This window comes from Pseudochaenichthys georgianus, chromosome 17 (assembly GCF_902827115.2).
Source record: "Pseudochaenichthys georgianus chromosome 17, fPseGeo1.2, whole genome shotgun sequence".
In the NCBI taxonomy this organism is placed as follows: Eukaryota; Metazoa; Chordata; class Actinopteri; order Perciformes; family Channichthyidae; genus Pseudochaenichthys; species Pseudochaenichthys georgianus.
In genome coordinates, this window is record NC_047519.1 from 20,256,710 (window position 1) to 20,274,836 (window position 18,127).

Genomic DNA, 18,127 nt, shown 5'->3' on the forward strand with positions numbered 1-18,127 from the left:
TAATGTATTGCAAAATGCAGTCTGCATCAGAAATAGATAATTAAAAAACAAGAATAAATCATGTTTAATAAATCAAGTGTAATGAATGCAATGTAATTCAAGGAATATTAAAGGGCAAACGCAGTATGGTATTACAATGAGATTTCAAAACGCTGTTACAGCAAGCTTATTTGTAGCCAAGACTTATATTAACTTACTTACTTTTCACTTATATTACATTACATTACATGTCACTTGTTAGACGCTTTTATCCAAAGCGACTTACATACTCACTACTGTGGGCAATCCCCACAGGAGCAATTTGGGGTGACTGCAGTGGGGTTTGAACCTGTGACCCCCTGATCCGAACACCAACGCACAACCCCATATATAATACATCTTACCTAAGTAAAGTAAAGTACACATATAAAAGAGATTTGAAACAGAGCAAGGGCATTTAAAAAATAAATTCTACTTGAAAAAACAATTTCCTTTTACAGGAATAATTTAGATACGTACATCACTGTACTTTTGGAAACCCCCACTGGGCCATGAAAGTGTGTAAAGTCAATGTATTCTTAGTAAGCACAAAACTCCAGTTTCCTTCTGTGACCTTACGCTGCAGCATGGCCGATGTGGTGTAGTAGTTGAAGGGGACTTTAGCCACTATGAAGTCCTCCTTCAGCTTGGCCACTTTGTCTGACACCAGGATGGTTTTACCCACTCCTGCGTTGCCCACTAACATGATAGGTTTTCCTCTGTGGAGCAGCAGGTCCATGAAGTAGGTCAGACAAAGGGTTTCTGGAGTGTGGACCAACACAGTCTGAAACACACATACGAAGCAGGACCTTAATGAAAGAACTGTTCAATTAAGTATGAGCATAGTGTAAAGTAATTCTGTTCTTTGTACACACATCATTACCTGTAATGGTACCTCAGGCTCTAGCTCAAAGGGCAACATCTTCTCGCTCCAAGGGGTAAACTTTTTTGTCTCAGAGTCAATGAAATAGTCAAAGACAGTGCCCTGGGAAGGAAACTTCACTGCCCTCATCTCTTTAGACCACCAGCGGCTGAATTCTGCACGGTAGTCATTCAGCTGGTTGTTGGGAAAATATCATAATGTGACATATTAATCAGATTTTAAATAGTGCAATAAAAAGGAGTACGCTTTTCAAGAGAGCATTTAGTCACCACACACATGGTCCTGGAAGAGGGCCCCTCCAAAGGCCCAGACACAAGCGAAGACAAAGTAGATCTCATATAGTTCTCGCGGTGAGTCAGGAGGAGTGTTGTCCTCTGTCAGCAGGCAGTCCAACAAGGAACACAGTGTCTGATTGGCCAACACACATGCATCCGATTGGTCAATACATCGTAACACATTGCCCGTTTTGACAATATGCAAAAACACAACTTCTGGCTAAAAAGACAGGATGTAAATGTTTGTCTGACAGTATAGGTGAGATACACAATGAGCATGGTGTGTGCTCACCTGCACCATGCTGCTCTCTGGTATGGGAGTGATGGTTTTCAGGTTGCAGCGCACTTGTTCCAGGCAGTACGGCACATACTTATCGAACAGAATGGTTAAATTGGCTCGCTCTGATTGGGCCTGTCTGGTGTCTATCCAGCTTGTCACATACCTGGATATACAGCAAAGACATCAGGTGTACCATTTCAGAAAAGCAAGGGAATAAGAAGCCCATGATTTCATAAGTGTGCTTTTGCGTGGCTTACGAGCTCCAGCCAAGATCTTGAGGGTTGACAAAGAGTATTCCTGCCCTAGAGACAGTAGCTGGAGTGGCTGCCTTCAGATGAGAAATCTCAAACAGTAGACGCATCGAGGAAGATACACTGATCCTCTCATTACTGGCAAGAGTCAGAACCTGGAAGAAGTAGAGGAACATGAGGTTGTGTCCAGCTTAAGCATTAGGTCACACATATAAAGCAGCCGAAATATGCGAAGTGAACAGCACTGACAACAAATAATGTTAAAATTGTTAATCCAGGGCTTTCTGGATGAGGATGAAAGCCTATTAAATCGTTGCATGAAGGACAACATTCTGCATTATAAGAATTAAAAAAATAGAGCAAAAGGTGCACTCTGACCTTATTGTCATCCATGACTGTGTTGAGTGACTCAATCCACATAGGGTCAATATCCCCATCCAGAACAATCCATTTGGGTCCATCATGGCCCACTGAGGTGAGCTCTCTCATGGTAGAGGAGAACAGACCTAAAGCAACGAGTCAAATAAACAGTGGCATATCAATACCAGCACTATTACATGGTCCTATACAAGTATCAAAGTTGTACAAAAGCAGATTCATGTAATGCAATCATAGTAATTTATTCCACATCAACATGATATAAACCAGAGCTAACTCTGAACCAGAAAATGTACTTTGACAAATTCTAATTAATTCTGTGAGTAGGCTTTTGAATAAATTATGGTTTTGACACTGAAAATAACTAATTCTTGACAGTGACCCACAAGCTGCAGAAAAACACTGGCTCCCTTGAACAGTGTGTTCAATTCCGTGTACAATTCTCAAGCCCCTCACCGTCTTTCCACTCTCTGGTCGCAGGGTGCAGGTATCCAAACAACTCGTCTGTGGTCACAGCTTTCGGGTTGATATCATTCCAAACCGTCTTCATCTTCATGTTTGCATACGTTCGATGGAGAGTCTTCAAGATCTGTGTATTTCACAAAATCAAATCCCTTATTGTTTACTAGACGGTCCATATGTATGAAAACAGGGAAATTCAACTCTTCCTTGACTTAAGCTTGGGGAGATCTGTGAAATATGTGTTCTGGTAGAAGCTTAAAAGCCATCATTTACAAAATCGGCTTCTAAAATAAAAGTGCAAATCCTATTTTGTATGTATTAATGGATACAGCGTATATCGAAAAGTTAACCTGGCTCTTTCCGGTTCCTGGTCCACCTACTACAAACACAGAGTGTCTGACCGCCAGCAGCTCCTCCAGCTGGGTCACCTGTAGACACAAACAGTGAATCATAATGGATTATGATATAAATACTATTTTAAAGAATGACCGACCTATGTACTGTATATGAATTAATTTGTATATTTGTGTTCCCAATGAAACAAAGTACTGTGCATCTTCAAAAGAAAGTAAAAACGTGCAATTTAGAACTATTAACAAATAACTGTAAACATACTGTAGTGATGAACTGAGTTGTATTTACCAAAGTGACATATATGTGTATTCACATTGCAGGCAACACTGAAACAGAGGCATGTCTTCCCCAGAGCATGGCATAGTTATGGAGCACCTTAAGTATGAAGTTCTCCTCCGGCTGCAGGCGCAGTTCACTGACTGACTGGCGCACAGCGTTCTCCAGCTCGGGGTTTCTCTTCCTGGGCACGTCCAGCTGAGGGAACAGGTCACTGATGAGCCCGAGGAATATCGGCACGTCACTGGTCACTATCTTAGGCAGGTTGAAGTCCCTCAGTGCCCGCATCAGCACCTGGGCAGGAAATGACAGCGTGGATGAAGTAATGTAAATGCAATTAGGAACTCACGATTGGCCAAAACCACAAGCCACATGAATGCACACATTGTCCCCATTTCAAGTACCTGTGAGATCAGTGTGGACATTAGCATTACTCATTGACATCAGATTGATGCGTACCTTTTCCTCAGGTCTGCTGCGTTCCTCTCTCTTCAGAGACCCAGCCACAACCAGGACTGATTTGATAGCTCTCAAACCCCAATCATAATGATCCTAATAGAAAAAGGAAACACATAACTGATCAAGCAGTGAAAGCAAGTACTGTGTCAAGTATCTTTTATCTTCCGGTACAGTAAATGATTTTCAAAGCAGACCAAAGTCATCAACTTTATCAGTCGTAAAGACAAAACATGTGAAACACAAGAATGGTCAGAGTGCATTCAGAAGCTCTGTTATTTGTTTTCCAATATGTTAACCATGTGCAGCAGAGTGGGAAACTATTTGAATACGAGTTACAAAACTCAGTTCACTATATCTAAGGGGAATGTTATTTCCATAGCCTCGGAAAGTTCAATCAAACATATCGAGAATGAGCTACTCATGAGAAATGACCTTTATGATTTGTTAAGATGCTTTTCGATTACAGTGGTTTATGTACCTGTTTGGACAGCAGCTCCTTACAAAGAGTGTAGAGGCTGATGAACTTTCTTGCCAGCAGACGAGCGTCTATGAAGCCTTCAGCAACCAACATGATCTCACAGATCAGCTCAAAGTCTGGGATCACCATGGCACAGGGCCTGCACAGTGAACGCAACTCATTTGAGTAATCTTTGACATTTGTAATATCTTGCAATAATCTCTCGTCAGTTTAAATATCAGACCGGAATAGAGCTTTGAGATTCTCTGGCAGCTCGGCCCTGCCCGCATAACCAGGGTTCAGAGTGATGAAGATCCCCACTGTTGACTTCAGTTCAATCTCTTCTCCCAGGAAATGGAACCTACATGCACACAGAAACAATTAGAGAGGAGTCTGCAGAGGAATGTCAGCCTGGATCAAAAGACATTCATTTGTACAAGTACAGTTTTGGTATCTACCTTTGCTTCTTGTTGCGTACCGCATCCTGTATAGTCTTCACCTGCACAGCTACCACAGACAGCACCTCCACTGAGATCCTGTTGAACTCATCAAAGCACCCCCACACCCCGGTCTGAGCCAGACCTTTGTAAATGTTTCCTATGGACTGAAGACATGTGGCGGAGACAAAGTGAGTTAGTTAAGGGTGGATTTATTATAATTGGCATAATGAATAGAGTAAATAAGACATAAATAGACACTACGGATAACATCTGCGCAGTCGATGCTACCTTGTAATCCATCTGTTCTGAGCAGTTGAACACATAGACCATGATACCCAGGGAACGTCCCAGATCTTTAGTGGTCTCCGTCTTACCGGTGCCTGCCGGGCCTGAGGGGGCACCGCTCATAGTCAGATGGAGGGACTGGGTCAGTGTTATGTAACACCTAACAGAGGCAGGGTAGAGATTTGAAATGATAACAATATTGACACGGTTAGTTACTCTGATCCACACTTTTCCAAAGTGGACTGAAGTATATGTTAAAAATATGGTATGATATACAATGTGGTCAGATATAAGACTTCAAAGCTACTTTATTTTGCCCTTTTTTGATTATAGGACATCGAAAAAACACTATTGTTTTCATCTTTAGACCCAGATTAACACCTTTTTTCTAATATGAGTTACCTTCTTTCAACCATTGTACAGTTTTTAAGTTGTTAGGGAAACTTCCTGGATCATTATCCTTTGTGGGACCCCCCCCTCTCTCTGAGTCTGAATGATATTGGGCAATGTAAATAACATTCACTGCCTATTTAACTGAGGTCCCACGGCACCTTTCTCTTTCCAATACACTTCTTTAATGATGTGTACAATCTGTGTGCTTGTGCATCAGTGTGACATATAGTACTACAGGTGTACCTGTCCGTTAGAGGAGTGATGACCAGTCTGTTAGTGTTCCCCAGGTATTCATAGCTGAACTGGAACTGGGCGTCACAGATGTTGATGTAACAGTGTCTGGTTTCGTCATCCCAGCGGTGGCGTAACTGGGACAACCAAGCAAAGGCCTGGCCGGTTGTCACCTACAAGACACATAGAGTTACACCAACATCATGTTGTTGTGCTTTTATTCAGCAGATAAGTGTTTCACTTCAGCCTTACCTTCTGAGTGATGAGATTAGCCACCACGTCTCGAGCATGGACATCAATAGTGCAGACGGTCATAATTTTCTGTCTGTCCCCAGGAGTTAAATCTCCAAGCAGCATGTGGATCAGTGAGTTCAACTGTGTGATCTAAAAACAAAAAAAGATCACTGAACACAACACATTTGGAATGAAATGTGATAAACAAACAATTTAAATGTGTATCTAGAAAATAATCTGCAGATGAATCAATTATCAAAAGATGAGTTAGTTGCAGCTCTACCTAACAATATGTTGAATGTATAGCACTACCTGTTTCCTGTTGTAGTCTTTGAGAGCTGTCTCAAATCCCTCCTCCACTCTCTCAAAGGCAATGCCCACGTCTGTGGCCCACCACACCTGACTCCCAGTCAACCCTACCTGTGAATGGAGAGACAATCAGAGACAGACAACAGATGATTATGGTGTTCATAAAGTTAAAGTTGTATTTCTACAGACAGTGCATTACCAGACCTGTGAAGGGTAGTCGAACATCCACTGGTCTCTGGGTTTGTCCTCATAGGCGGCGACAGCCTCCTGGATCTCCTTTCTGACCGTGCAGCGCATGGTGCTCTCCAAGGCACTCAGCCAACACTCTGCCTGAAGAAGGAGACAAACTGTTACATACATTGAAATATAAATAGAATTCAATACTATATAATGATTGGAAAAGGCACAGCATGATTACACATAGCAAATGTTTGCACACACGATAAAGTACATACTGTGCATATTATAAACAAGAGAGACATGTTAATATAGCAGTGAGGGAGTGTACATCTACTTTGCACACACATACATCTAATTCTGTTTTTCAATACCTGTCCTTTGCAGACACATGGCTCAAAGAATGGAACATATTCTCCCTCTCGGCTGAACATCCCTATAGCCACTGCCTCCCCGTCTTCCTCTCCTCCTCCACCTCCGTCTGAGTCCTTAAAGCGAAGATCTGCTATGTTGTCAAACAGCTTCAGCAAGTGTCTAGTGACCTGAGGAATAAAACACACACATATAATAAAGTTCATTCATTATTTTCATATATTATGTTGTTAACAAGTCGTTATCTCTTGACTGGATGTAAGCCTTTCAACCTTATATATATTATCATTCTCCACAAATCAAATAACTGGATGGAAGGAAATATTGAACTGATACAATTAGCTGAACCTTTAAGTATTTGGAAAACATGATCAGATTGTGATCAGTCACCTGTTTGGGCTGTGTCCCCTTGGAGACAATCTCCAGCAGGTCTGAGGCAGAGACAAAGTAGAATCTGGGGAAAGTGAGTCTCTTTGTCTCCAGGTACTCGGCCAGGGCCTTCTCACACACAGACAGCCTCTGCTGCAACGTCTCCAAGTTCTCCAGGAAGCCAGGCTGGTTAGTCACCTCTACCATATTACTGTTCTGCACCACCTCAGTCATCAAGGTCTGGGGAGGGAAAGAAGCCAAGTCAGAGAAAAAGAACATTTCACACACCATTAGGATGTGGTGAGGTGGATGCATGTCTTATGTATTATGTGTTAGCTCACGTGGTAGAAGAAGTATGCAGATGCTTTACTCACGTAACAGCAGCAATAACAGTCTGTGAGAAAACTCCACTACAAGTAAAAGTCTTGCATTCTAAACCTTACGCAAGTTAATCTACATAATGTAAGACATGTGTTTATAGCGTGGCAGTCGTTTGAGAAACACCCATCTCTAAAAAGTCAACTTTTCCTGAGCTAAAAAACGGTCTAAAAGTTTGTTTAGCTAGGTAGGATACAATTCCTCATCCTATAGGAAACATTAATTCTTTCTACATCTCTGAGTAAATCCGGAAAAAATAAGCTTTTTCACAGGAAAGGCAGTACAAATGTATACAATATTTGCCTCTGACATGTAGTGGAGTTCAAGCACTGTATATAGTTGCATAAAAGTATCTCCAAATTGTACTTAAGTGCAGTACTTGAGTAGATGTACTTCCCCCCTCTGGTTACCTGGAAGTCGGAGTGAATTCCCTGGAAGCGCTCAGCATCGTTGGCCAGCTGGCAGCGGATGTCGTGGCTGTTGGTGAAGATGCTGTTGAGGTGGGCCCATGTGCGTTGGACGGACATCCAAGCAGAGATGACGAGGTCGGCCACCATCAGCTCCTTCTGCCATCCACTCACCTCCGCCTGGAAATACTCCACGTACTTACTCATCAGGATGTTCTGCAGCTGCACCTGAAGAGAAAGAACAGGAGTGGCTTTACATCATGATCTGTACGAATCTTCTACAATGACAGAAAGCACTACAGAAGCCAAAGCATGATCATCTATATGTAGCAAGGTTCAGCATTAAACCACTGAAATAAAGTAGATATCACAGTTATCACGCTCACCTGGTTGTCCTCCAGTGTTTCTATCAGATTCTCATCGGCCTTGAGCAGAGCGGTTCCTGTGCTGCTGTGAGTCTCATAAGACAACGACATGACACTCCACGTCTGGGTTATCTCGGCCAAAACCTGAGGAAATGTAGCTTTAGAGTGGTGCAGTAAGACCAACATTAAACATTTAATGATGTTACTACATATGCTATACATCTTATTTCTGAATAAGAACGTGTCATTTGAGCTTATTTGTCCATTGTGAGCTATAATTATTTTTACAGTATTTCTTTGTGACGATTTATGATAAAGGGATTTTGGACATAATTTCTCTCTAAATTCAGGGTTTTTTTTTTCAGGGGAATTATTATTTTTTTTTTTGTATATACTTCTTTGCCAAGTGATCTGATTTGAATAACCATTGCAGCTACTACATTGACAGACAGGACACTATTATACAACTGAATGCTATCTTTGATACTCACTTTCTCAATAGCCATTTCCTTCACAGCCTTGTCCACTATGTTTTTGACCTCGTCCTCCACGCGGTGAAGTTGTAATTCCAAAAGGTCCCCCAGGGTGGTGCCTTCCCCCATCACAAACCTGACCTGAGAATGGAAAGGGATACACAGCAGCCATGAGAGCGATCACATTTCAGATTGGGCTCACTGAACTGTGCAGGTCAGAGGCCTAGACATTGAAAGAATGTTGAGCATGTAAAGAGTAGATTATAAGAGAACATAACTCAACTCAATAGCATGGTAATTATCAAAGTGAAGAACTTGATTAATGATCAAATATTATAGAATAGGATTGTTTGAGACTTAGTGGATAGTGGCATACCCCTGTGGTGTTCATAAGCTGTTGCCAGTGTCGCTCTCTGACAGCGGAGTTTTGCAGCTCGTTGACGGCTCTCAGAGAGGTCAACAGGTTCTTTACAGTCGACTCCAGACCTATGTAGACGTCCCATGCCCTCACCTCCTTATCCAGCATCTTCATCTCCTTATATATACAGAAACAGTCAATACGTGTGAGAGTGATATACTATTTTGCTTTACTGGGTAAAAAATCTTTGGCCATGAAAGCATGTTATACTTTGGCAAATCGCCTGAGCTCCATGTCCATCTGCTCGACGTTGATCTCCTTCCATGGCGTCTTGGTCCAATCTTCTATACTGGTCTGGCACAGAGAGGAGAATGGAAATATTTGATCTGAGAAAACACATTTCGCCCGACACCCCTACGGACTTAAAGGTCAGCTATAGATAAGGAATACTCAGCAGGTGGGTAAGCGCAGTGAAAGGCTGAGCCTCACTGCGCAGGCCTTTCCGTCTCGTGAAAATACCAACATACGGTATTTGTTTTGAGCTTATAAACATTTACCTTCACAAAGATGACTATGTCCCAAACGGCTTTGACCAGTATGATGTCAGAGCGACACTGGCGCAGTTGCTTGTAGTCTGGGAAGCTGACCTCAAACAGATCAGCTGTGTCCTGCAGCTTCTTCATTTCTGCCTCCATCACTGCTACTCCTCGATTAGACTGGAGACAGAGGTGTTTTGTGGCTTGAAATTGTGTTGTTAGATTTTATTTAATTATACATTCAAAGGCACTACTCAGGGCTCACCTTATCAATTAGTTTATATTGCTCCTCCACATCGATCCTAAAGATGGACTCGGTACAAAACTGTTCTCTGAAATCATGCTGCTTCACCTGAATAAAAAGAAAAAGCCTGTCCATTAAGGATTCATTGCATATCTGTCTCCATCTCACCATCTATAAAGGTGCAAACTGGGGGGTGGGGTGGAGTCAGTCATATATAATGCAGGAAAGAAAGGTTTATATGTCAGATATTGAGCTCTTTGTAGGGGGCATACAACGCTGACATCCTACCCCACATACACACACATAGCCTCACCTCAAACCGGACACACTTCCTGCGAATAACTGAAACTTCATTGGATTGTAGTGGCGCCACTTCATGTTTAACCGTGAATGCAATTTTCTTCAGACTATTCCACTTCTCGGGCAGCTCCTGTGTTTCACGGTAATAAAAGGAAGAATGTAAAGTAATGATATACTGTAAGTAGCATGTCTGCCAGCACCCGTGGAAAAGTGTGTATTTTGTGCATGGGTACACACTTCTAGCTGCGTGTAGACGCTCTCTGGCAGCTGCTGTCCGTAGGTCTTGAGGAGCTCCGCAGTGGATTTGAGAGGTTTGAAGTGCTGATCGTTGCTGATCTGCCTGTCTCGGATGGCCATGAGGTGTCCCATGATGTCCACCAGGCCTGCATAGTCGCCATCTGACACCTTTTCAGAAAGACCACTGGCCGTGTCCTGGACGAAGGAGGATAATTCTCTCACGCTGTGGGAAAGAGAGAAAGGAGGATAATGGTATGGTACATATCCTTAGTTTAAGAGTTAAAACAGATTGCTTTTAGTAAGGGTTTTGATATTGTGTCCTATAACCACAACCAGACAGTGGACATTTGCATATTAGGGCGATTGTAGGTAACAAACAATTAAACTACAGTGCCAGGGAAGGTTATATTCAGATAATGTTTTATATCCAAGTTGGAAATGTATAACAAAACCTACAATTGTTTACCTCAAATATGGTGTTGCACTTTTACAATTTCTTTAAAAACTCACCATCTCTTTTCTACATTTTGAAGCAGTTCTTATCTCTTTGTGTATCTTTTGTCTATGTAGAATACATACAGTACAGTATGTGTGTGTGCTTGTGCATGCTAACCTCTGGTTCACGTGGTTCAGCAGGTGCTCCTTGAACATCCAGCTCCATCTCTTGATGACATTCATCAGTGTGTGCTTGAAGGGTCTGATATCTAGCTGTAGCCAGCCACAAAACACCCTCCTGTCCTCCATCTTGCTCACTCGTACATACAGAGACTCAAACAGGTTGATCTGCAATGAACAATGATGCGGTGACTCAGACACATTGATCGAAGAAAAAAAAGACTAAAGTCAATTCTGAATAAAGGCTTTTGGAAGTGAAAAACATGAGGCACACCTGTTCTTTGAAGTTGTCGAGGGTGGGTGGATTCTTTTTCAGCTCGTAGTCAGCATACAGCTCCGCTTCCTCTGTACTTAACACATGGCCATAAAGTAGGAACTGCCTCATGAATTCAGACCTGTGATAAAGGCAAAGAAAGGATTCCTTTAGAATATGTTTTTAGATATACCAACCTGATATACCAACCTGTATATCAAATGTGATAAAGATTAAAAAACATCTGACCTGTCATCTGTCCAGAGGTAGCGGTAGCTGGCAAAGGATCCTTGATATTCTCTGACCTGAAAGGCAACACAATCTTTAAAACGGTGAGCCTGAAAGCATCATATATGTCTCCATGTGTTGACAGGTAATCTTACCTTAGCAATAGCTATGCGTGCCCGTGAGCGGATAACATGGCACATCTCTGACACATCCTCCATTTCATTTATATCGCACTACAAGAGGAGAAAGCAGTTTAGGGTAGTACAGGGTGTGTGGATATATGTTATCTTCCCTATAATCCAATCTGTACAGCACCTGATAGTTATCCCGCTGTTTATGCTTGGCCACTCTGGGAATGAAGGACGCCATGTTGGTGATGTTGGCCACCATCTTATCCACAATATCATAGAAGTTACCGCTTTGACTGGAGTCCAGCGAGGGGTCGAAGGTCATCTCGTTGCTGTTGAGTACCAGCTGGACCTCGAACAGTGGTGTGATACGCTGGGATGCGTCTGTGTTGTCCATGAGGTACTGCAGGGAGCAACACACAGCACTGGAGAAGCCTGTCAGGATCATCCGGTCCACATAGTCTGTGTAGCCCTGCCACTCACGGCTGCTCAGGTCTGCCACACCCAGCAGAGACTCGCTCTCCTGGAGGGGAGGGGATACAATAATACTTTACCCTCAAAATGATCTTTTGTTATTACATTCCTCATCCTGTCTTACATTACATTTGTGATAGAAATGTTTCTTGCATGTTCCATGTTGAACAAAGAATACAAAAATAAGAAGAGTCTTAAAGGGCCCCTATTATACTCTTTTTCATCACTAGATTATAGTTAAAACATGTCTCTGAAGTCCCCACACCCCTCTGAGAGATATTTGGTTAAAAAGAACACAAAGGTGCTCTAGGAGGAGATTCAGGTGATAAGGTGGGCGGGGGTTACCTTGGTTGGTGATTGGCTAATAGTTACACAAGCCAAAAAAATTGTTATGACATCATAAAGTGGCCAAAATCTGATCAGCTCATTTTCAGACAGGCTTTCATATAAATGGATCAGGACAAAATGTGAGCGAATCTTTTTTCCTGAAACTCTCAGAATCTCTTTACACAGAGGGGACACATGTTGATGGAGAAAAGACATGAACAAATTGATTTTGCATAATAGGTGACATTTCATTCATAATGTAAAAAGGGGCTGCATTTAACAACTCAAAATATTCAAGTACAAATTTGTTTAAAATGTTACTTGAATATTGCTCTTGTGAAATTAGCCGCATTTACTTTCTCCATTTTGGATTTGAAGATGCATGCCAGAAACTTTTTCTTATATTTCTTGTAACAAGGTTGATCCGATAAAAATATAAGAATATGAGAGACATATACAAAGTAAGGTGAGAGAATATACCTGCAGCAGAGTGTGTATTTCCTCCCCTGTACTGGTGATGAGAGTGTGCTGTTTGGAAACACTCTCTTCAATGTCAGAGAAGAGGAGGAGAGTGGATCCACGGCTCTTTCTGGTGATGAAGGCACGGTGGCTGAATTTCCCCATGAGGGCCTGGATGGCCTCCACATTAGCTTTACTCGTCTGGACACGACTTGAAATGCTCTGGCGACAGCAAATAGAGAAACTATTACAACCGGTAATTAAATTCCCTTTGGATGACAGCTGCATGTTGCTTTTCTCTTTTAGGAGTGTTCGCCATAAAGACGAAAGCTGGCTTGAATGCCTGGATTCATGCTACGTTGGCAGGCAACATTTATAAAGCAGATTTTCATATTTTTATTGAAAAACACGATCTCAATTAAACCACTACTTTATATATGTCTGTCAGCAGAATCATGTGGAGAAGTATGTGAAGATATTTGTCATTTCAAACAACCCCTATGTACTACACATGTTGTTCTGTATTTAATTTGCCATTTTCGGGTCACTAAAGAGATATGATTTTCAAAACTGTACTTTTAATATAATGTAACCCCAAATAAAGAATACAAAAACTCACCAGTGTTATGCGCTTTGTTTTTTTTTGTCGGTTTGTTTGTCTGTTTGACTACAGATACAAATACTGGGCCAGGGAAGAACCCATTTAATTGTATTCCAAATGTGAGATGTCCCAACAAATTATTTTTCATTGATGTAAACAACATTTGAAAGAGATATAAAAAGGGCCCTTCTCGTTAACATAGTCAAAATACTTCCCTACCATACAAAATAAACGTTCAGTACCTTGACCAGGTCTCGTGTGATTTGGATGTAGTCCCACAGGTCGTCTCGAGCCCAGCTCAGCTCCTGGAGGGCCGGCTCCAGCTGACGTCTTGTCCCATCCATCTCATCTTTCACTAACCCCAGCTCCACCGCCAGGATGGTGCTATGCAGCTTGTTGTACCACTGGGTCACCAAAGTCAGTGTCTGTGTGTACTACAGGATACAATGCGGCGTTAAGCCTTAAACTTATTTACACCCCGTTTCACCGGCCACATAGCTGACAAATATAGCGGTTTGATACTTATACAATGCGACACTAGCAATGTATTCCCACCATGAAGAGTCTCTCCCGTTTGGAGTAGAGATGGAGAGCTGCTTTGGGAATGTTTTCGTTCTTCAGCATACCCAGATACTTCACCTCCCTTAACACTGATGTCAACTGGGGACAGGCGCAGAGAGAGGGTGAGAAATGTAACAATCAAATTTGTTAATCCATGTAGCAATTACTTGTATTGTTTACTTTAACTGTGAAAGCAAAACATCAAAACAAATAGGATACACATCTTAGAGTGGAAATCTCATTAACATTGGAACAAAGCGCACAAATGTTTTAAATGAGATAAATGCTCACAGTACATCTGATTCGTTGTTTATCCCTGAATTAAAGTGCCTACTTCTGACAACGCTGGTAAAAGAAATGATTGCTGCTGCTCTTTCTGCTTTGCCTTGTTTCATTATTTGATGTTGAGTGGGTTTGGGATTTTTTTTTATCTGACAAAAACAGACACACCAGGCATTTAATGCTGAGAAATGAAATTGTGGCAAATATAAAGTATTTTATAATTTGAGGACAGGCTAAATCAATATCATATTGTGGAAATCAGTGACATGTTGAAGCATAAAATAGTATAAACTGTATATCTAAAATAATCAAACCTCTTATTTGTGGCTTAACTTAACATGTTAATCATGGAATGACTTGCATAGTCCAATGATTAATATGCATTTCCCATTATACATTCCTGTATGTAACATCCATACTAGGAGTTAGCAGGGACGACTTGAGGCACACTGCTGCACCAATTCTACCTTTATACTTAGTTATACAATTAAATTGTATTCATATTTGGTGATTGCCACTTCTAAAACGTTGCGCTTACTGCAGTACTGAAGTTGACCTGAAACAGGCCTGTGTCAGCGTCCAGTGTGAGCAGGGGGTCCTTCAGGTGGGTTTCACAGATTTCCTGGAGGCCCTCAGTCCACTCTGAGAACAGCTCCTCATCATGCTGGTCCAAAACCTCCAGAACATGCTGACACTTTCGGAGGACGTCGTCTGCTTCAGCTGACCCCAGAGGCCTGGAAGATATACAGCATATAGTAAACTCAACAACAGATCTGCTGTGAACGTAGCAACATGATATAATGGTGTCTATCCGTACATATTGGCCAGCTCGCTGAGCTTGCTCCTGTTGGTGAGGATGCGAATCCGAAGCTCCTGGGACCATTTGAGGTTCCCGGCCACATACGGCATATTCTTCCCCAAGACAATACAGCCTGACCGCAGCTAGAAACACAAAGGCTGAATTAACTTGGCTGATAATGGAGTCATTCATTACTTTAAATTAAAAAAAGATTCAAATGAGTTTGTGGCACACATTTCAATTCTGAATCACAATACAATAGGTTTCTTACCAAATTGAGACATCTACGATTGAGACAGACTATTACGGCATAGTTTAGTGATGCTGCAATCAGATTCTATGGCTGTATTTTTGTGTATTCAAAAGTAGGTGTGCCATTCTTCGAATTTCTAAATCTTTGAGAATATTTATTTCCTTTTAATCTCTCTTACCCCATCTCTGTGTTTATCCAGTATACACTGGCAGTAGTCTACTTCCTGGTGAAACATATCCAACAACACATTGTAGTTGGGAGAGAACAGCTGGTGGATCATGGGCCTCTCAAGCAGGGTGCTGAAAATCTTCAACAACTAGATTGGACACAACGAAAACAACAAGACATTTTTAGAAAACTTTAGGTAGAATGACCATTGGGCCATTCCTGGCTATTAGTCTAAGCCAGAATCAATGTATAAATATACGCTTCTCAGCTGATTAAAAGGACAACAGTTTTCTAACATCTAACAACACAGATCCTAAAAAGATGCAACGTATCAACACCTTGTCGACAAATGACTTAGAGATATATAAATACAGTAATGGACACATTACCTTAAAGGTTGACGTCAGGTTTTTGGAGTGCTGGAAGGCCAGCTTAAGGACAGTTCCAAGCCTCTGGTCAAAGTCCCTGTTCTGCTCCATGAAGCGTCTGTAGTGATGCACAAAGTCCTGGACACAAGATGGCATTAGACAGGAAACACTGGATATGTTCAAACCTATTCCTCATCTCACAGCTTTGAGTCCATCTATTGAACTTTATCTTCAGTACATTAAAACATATTTCAGAACTGAGATCAATTTCTGATTCAGTTCCACATTTAATTGGCTCAGTTATATTGGAAGCTTGTATAAAATAGCTGTCAAATATCCAGTAGATTAAATAAAATAATTCAATGACTAATAATGACGGCTGTCACAGATTTTCGGCGTGTTGCTTGGCAACCACTTTGCTTTGTTCCTTTTCAATTAGTGTACTGCTGGGCTGAAAAATAACATCTAATTTTTATTTTTCATTATTCGGCTGTGCCTGTCAGTGCCACTTAAATTGCTGTGATTCACAGGCCTTTGGGGCTTATTGATTTACATAGCAGTGTGATATCAAAGACAAGTCTAACACACAATTTCACTGAGCCTCACATCATTACTATAGTCCAGGGGGTCGTATTTGCTCTCTCTGAGGGCCCTCCAGCGGTCATGAAACTCCTCGCTCATGCTGAAGACCATCTCGCTCAGGACTTTCCCTCTGGATCCACCCACTTCAACCTTCTCCAGTTTCAGAAAGTCCAGCGCTGTTGCAAAAAGTTCCTACAAAGAAAATATATATCATAATTAGAAAAAAACTCTCTGTAGGGTTCACAAATACATCGAAACATTATCTATAGCAGTTAAGCAGAGTGGTGTCTTCTAGAGCAGGGGTTCCCAACCTTTTTTCCCAAGAGCCGGGGGGGCTCCTGTTGGAAGTTGGGTAATTAAAGTTTCAAAGTCTCAAAAATGCTACAACTACTCTCACAAACTGGAGGAATGTGAAGTATTTTGTTAGAGGAGGATGAAAGCGTAATTAAGGAGCACTATTGGAGTGACTTTGATGGTTATTGGACTCAGGATTAATTCATTTGGATTCCCGCTGTATGAAGAAATTAAAGGACGGCGCGGAAGTGGAAACAATTCACAAAGGGATTAAACTGTTTAAAACACATGCTCAAAGTAAGCCGGATTTTGCCGATGTGTTTATGTGGATTCAAAAGTCGTAAATAATCTACAAAATGGAGGAGAACGATCTGATCGGAGCAACTGTGACAAATAATCCAACTGAAACCGGCATGGACAATGACTATGTTTTAAACATGTGCTTATCCAGAAAAGCCTGGTTTGGACACTTTACGGGCAGAAGAAACATTTCTATTAAAGAAAGAATTATACATTTCTGTCTTTTTATGCCTTTATTAGCTACTAACTTGATTTTTTATTAAAATTAAATAATCAATTATTTTATTGTAATGTAGCGACAATCGTGTATTGCGTTACAATTATATGTAAACCATTTTTATTTTTAAATAAAAAAAAGTCTAAATATGATATTTGGCCTCAAATCATCTGAGGCTTGGCGCACCCCCTGTGATCTTTGGCGCACCCCCAAGGGGAGCTCGCCCCCCAGGTTGGGAACCACTGCTCTAGAGGTCATGGTCATATTCTTAGAAATAGCCTGATGTGCACATGTTTAACTGTTCCAATGAAACCAACACAAACTAAGACGTGCACCTCGATCATAAGCAGCCTCTCCATGATGCGGTCCGACCGCTGAAACACAAGCGCAGCCGGAAAGACCCACAGCTTGACGAACTGGCTGTGTCTGTAGTACTGGGGGATGCGCTGGCGGTGAGTGTGAAACAACTTCTTGAAGGTGCGCAGAACTAAGATGGTTATCTGGACTCTCTCCACCCCTTCCTCCAACTCCATCTTAAACAGCTCTTCAGGGATAAGGTAGGCAATGGCCTGGATTCAGACACACAACCATATTAAGAGTCTCATTGATATCATCTCCCCCTCTCATACATACAACATACACACAGAGATGCATCAGTGTACCTTTTCGATGATCAGGTTGCAGAACTCCTGCAGGAGGACCACCATTCGTTGTGGAGTGCAGTAGAATTGAGAATGGCTCCAGATGAGACAGAGTGTGTGGAAAAGAGGAGGCAGTAGAGCGTCTACCTGTGGGATACTCCTCTCCTCCAAGCTGCCGATCAGTCTCCTCAGAGGACGCAGATACAGATCTATGTCCTCTGCCTCCAGCACCGCTAGGAAAATCACACACAGAAATAGTGATTGATAACTTAAACCTAGAAGAAGGCAAGTTAAAAATATTGCTTCTAATTTGTTTCTTACATCAAAACGTAAGGAGAGGTTGGGATGTGAGTAAATTATTTAGCACTGATAAAGG

The 18,127-nt window shown here is 41.7% G+C and overlaps 1 protein-coding gene across 1 annotated transcript in view; it reads right to left on the minus strand.

Moving 5' to 3' along the window:
- Nucleotides 1-18,127, minus strand: part of dnah9l (dynein, axonemal, heavy polypeptide 9 like) — a 49,360-nt gene that overhangs the window by 26,390 nt on the left and 4,843 nt on the right. Inside the window, exons 6-49 of the mRNA XM_034104850.1 lie at nucleotides 17,773-17,984; nucleotides 17,446-17,679; nucleotides 16,324-16,491; nucleotides 15,739-15,855; nucleotides 15,360-15,497; nucleotides 14,947-15,071; nucleotides 14,668-14,863; nucleotides 13,842-13,946; nucleotides 13,529-13,720; nucleotides 12,707-12,907; nucleotides 11,613-11,948; nucleotides 11,453-11,530; nucleotides 11,319-11,374; nucleotides 11,091-11,211; nucleotides 10,815-10,984; nucleotides 10,202-10,424; nucleotides 9,978-10,094; nucleotides 9,686-9,772; nucleotides 9,442-9,600; nucleotides 9,155-9,238; nucleotides 8,903-9,061; nucleotides 8,545-8,667; nucleotides 8,075-8,197; nucleotides 7,692-7,916; nucleotides 6,925-7,143; nucleotides 6,537-6,704; nucleotides 6,190-6,315; nucleotides 5,989-6,096; nucleotides 5,695-5,826; nucleotides 5,455-5,615; nucleotides 4,822-4,978; nucleotides 4,552-4,697; nucleotides 4,338-4,454; nucleotides 4,115-4,253; nucleotides 3,637-3,729; nucleotides 3,277-3,471; nucleotides 2,898-2,975; nucleotides 2,542-2,674; nucleotides 2,086-2,213; nucleotides 1,714-1,862; nucleotides 1,469-1,619; nucleotides 1,178-1,309; nucleotides 902-1,075; nucleotides 598-802 (exon numbers count right to left, since the gene is read on the minus strand). Of these exons, the coding sequence (XP_033960741.1) occupies nucleotides 598-802; nucleotides 902-1,075; nucleotides 1,178-1,309; nucleotides 1,469-1,619; nucleotides 1,714-1,862; nucleotides 2,086-2,213; nucleotides 2,542-2,674; nucleotides 2,898-2,975; nucleotides 3,277-3,471; nucleotides 3,637-3,729; nucleotides 4,115-4,253; nucleotides 4,338-4,454; nucleotides 4,552-4,697; nucleotides 4,822-4,978; nucleotides 5,455-5,615; nucleotides 5,695-5,826; nucleotides 5,989-6,096; nucleotides 6,190-6,315; nucleotides 6,537-6,704; nucleotides 6,925-7,143; nucleotides 7,692-7,916; nucleotides 8,075-8,197; nucleotides 8,545-8,667; nucleotides 8,903-9,061; nucleotides 9,155-9,238; nucleotides 9,442-9,600; nucleotides 9,686-9,772; nucleotides 9,978-10,094; nucleotides 10,202-10,424; nucleotides 10,815-10,984; nucleotides 11,091-11,211; nucleotides 11,319-11,374; nucleotides 11,453-11,530; nucleotides 11,613-11,948; nucleotides 12,707-12,907; nucleotides 13,529-13,720; nucleotides 13,842-13,946; nucleotides 14,668-14,863; nucleotides 14,947-15,071; nucleotides 15,360-15,497; nucleotides 15,739-15,855; nucleotides 16,324-16,491; nucleotides 17,446-17,679; nucleotides 17,773-17,984 (6,660 nt within the window). The remainder of the gene's footprint in view (nucleotides 1-597; nucleotides 803-901; nucleotides 1,076-1,177; nucleotides 1,310-1,468; nucleotides 1,620-1,713; nucleotides 1,863-2,085; nucleotides 2,214-2,541; nucleotides 2,675-2,897; nucleotides 2,976-3,276; nucleotides 3,472-3,636; nucleotides 3,730-4,114; nucleotides 4,254-4,337; nucleotides 4,455-4,551; nucleotides 4,698-4,821; nucleotides 4,979-5,454; nucleotides 5,616-5,694; nucleotides 5,827-5,988; nucleotides 6,097-6,189; nucleotides 6,316-6,536; nucleotides 6,705-6,924; nucleotides 7,144-7,691; nucleotides 7,917-8,074; nucleotides 8,198-8,544; nucleotides 8,668-8,902; nucleotides 9,062-9,154; nucleotides 9,239-9,441; nucleotides 9,601-9,685; nucleotides 9,773-9,977; nucleotides 10,095-10,201; nucleotides 10,425-10,814; nucleotides 10,985-11,090; nucleotides 11,212-11,318; nucleotides 11,375-11,452; nucleotides 11,531-11,612; nucleotides 11,949-12,706; nucleotides 12,908-13,528; nucleotides 13,721-13,841; nucleotides 13,947-14,667; nucleotides 14,864-14,946; nucleotides 15,072-15,359; nucleotides 15,498-15,738; nucleotides 15,856-16,323; nucleotides 16,492-17,445; nucleotides 17,680-17,772; nucleotides 17,985-18,127) is intronic.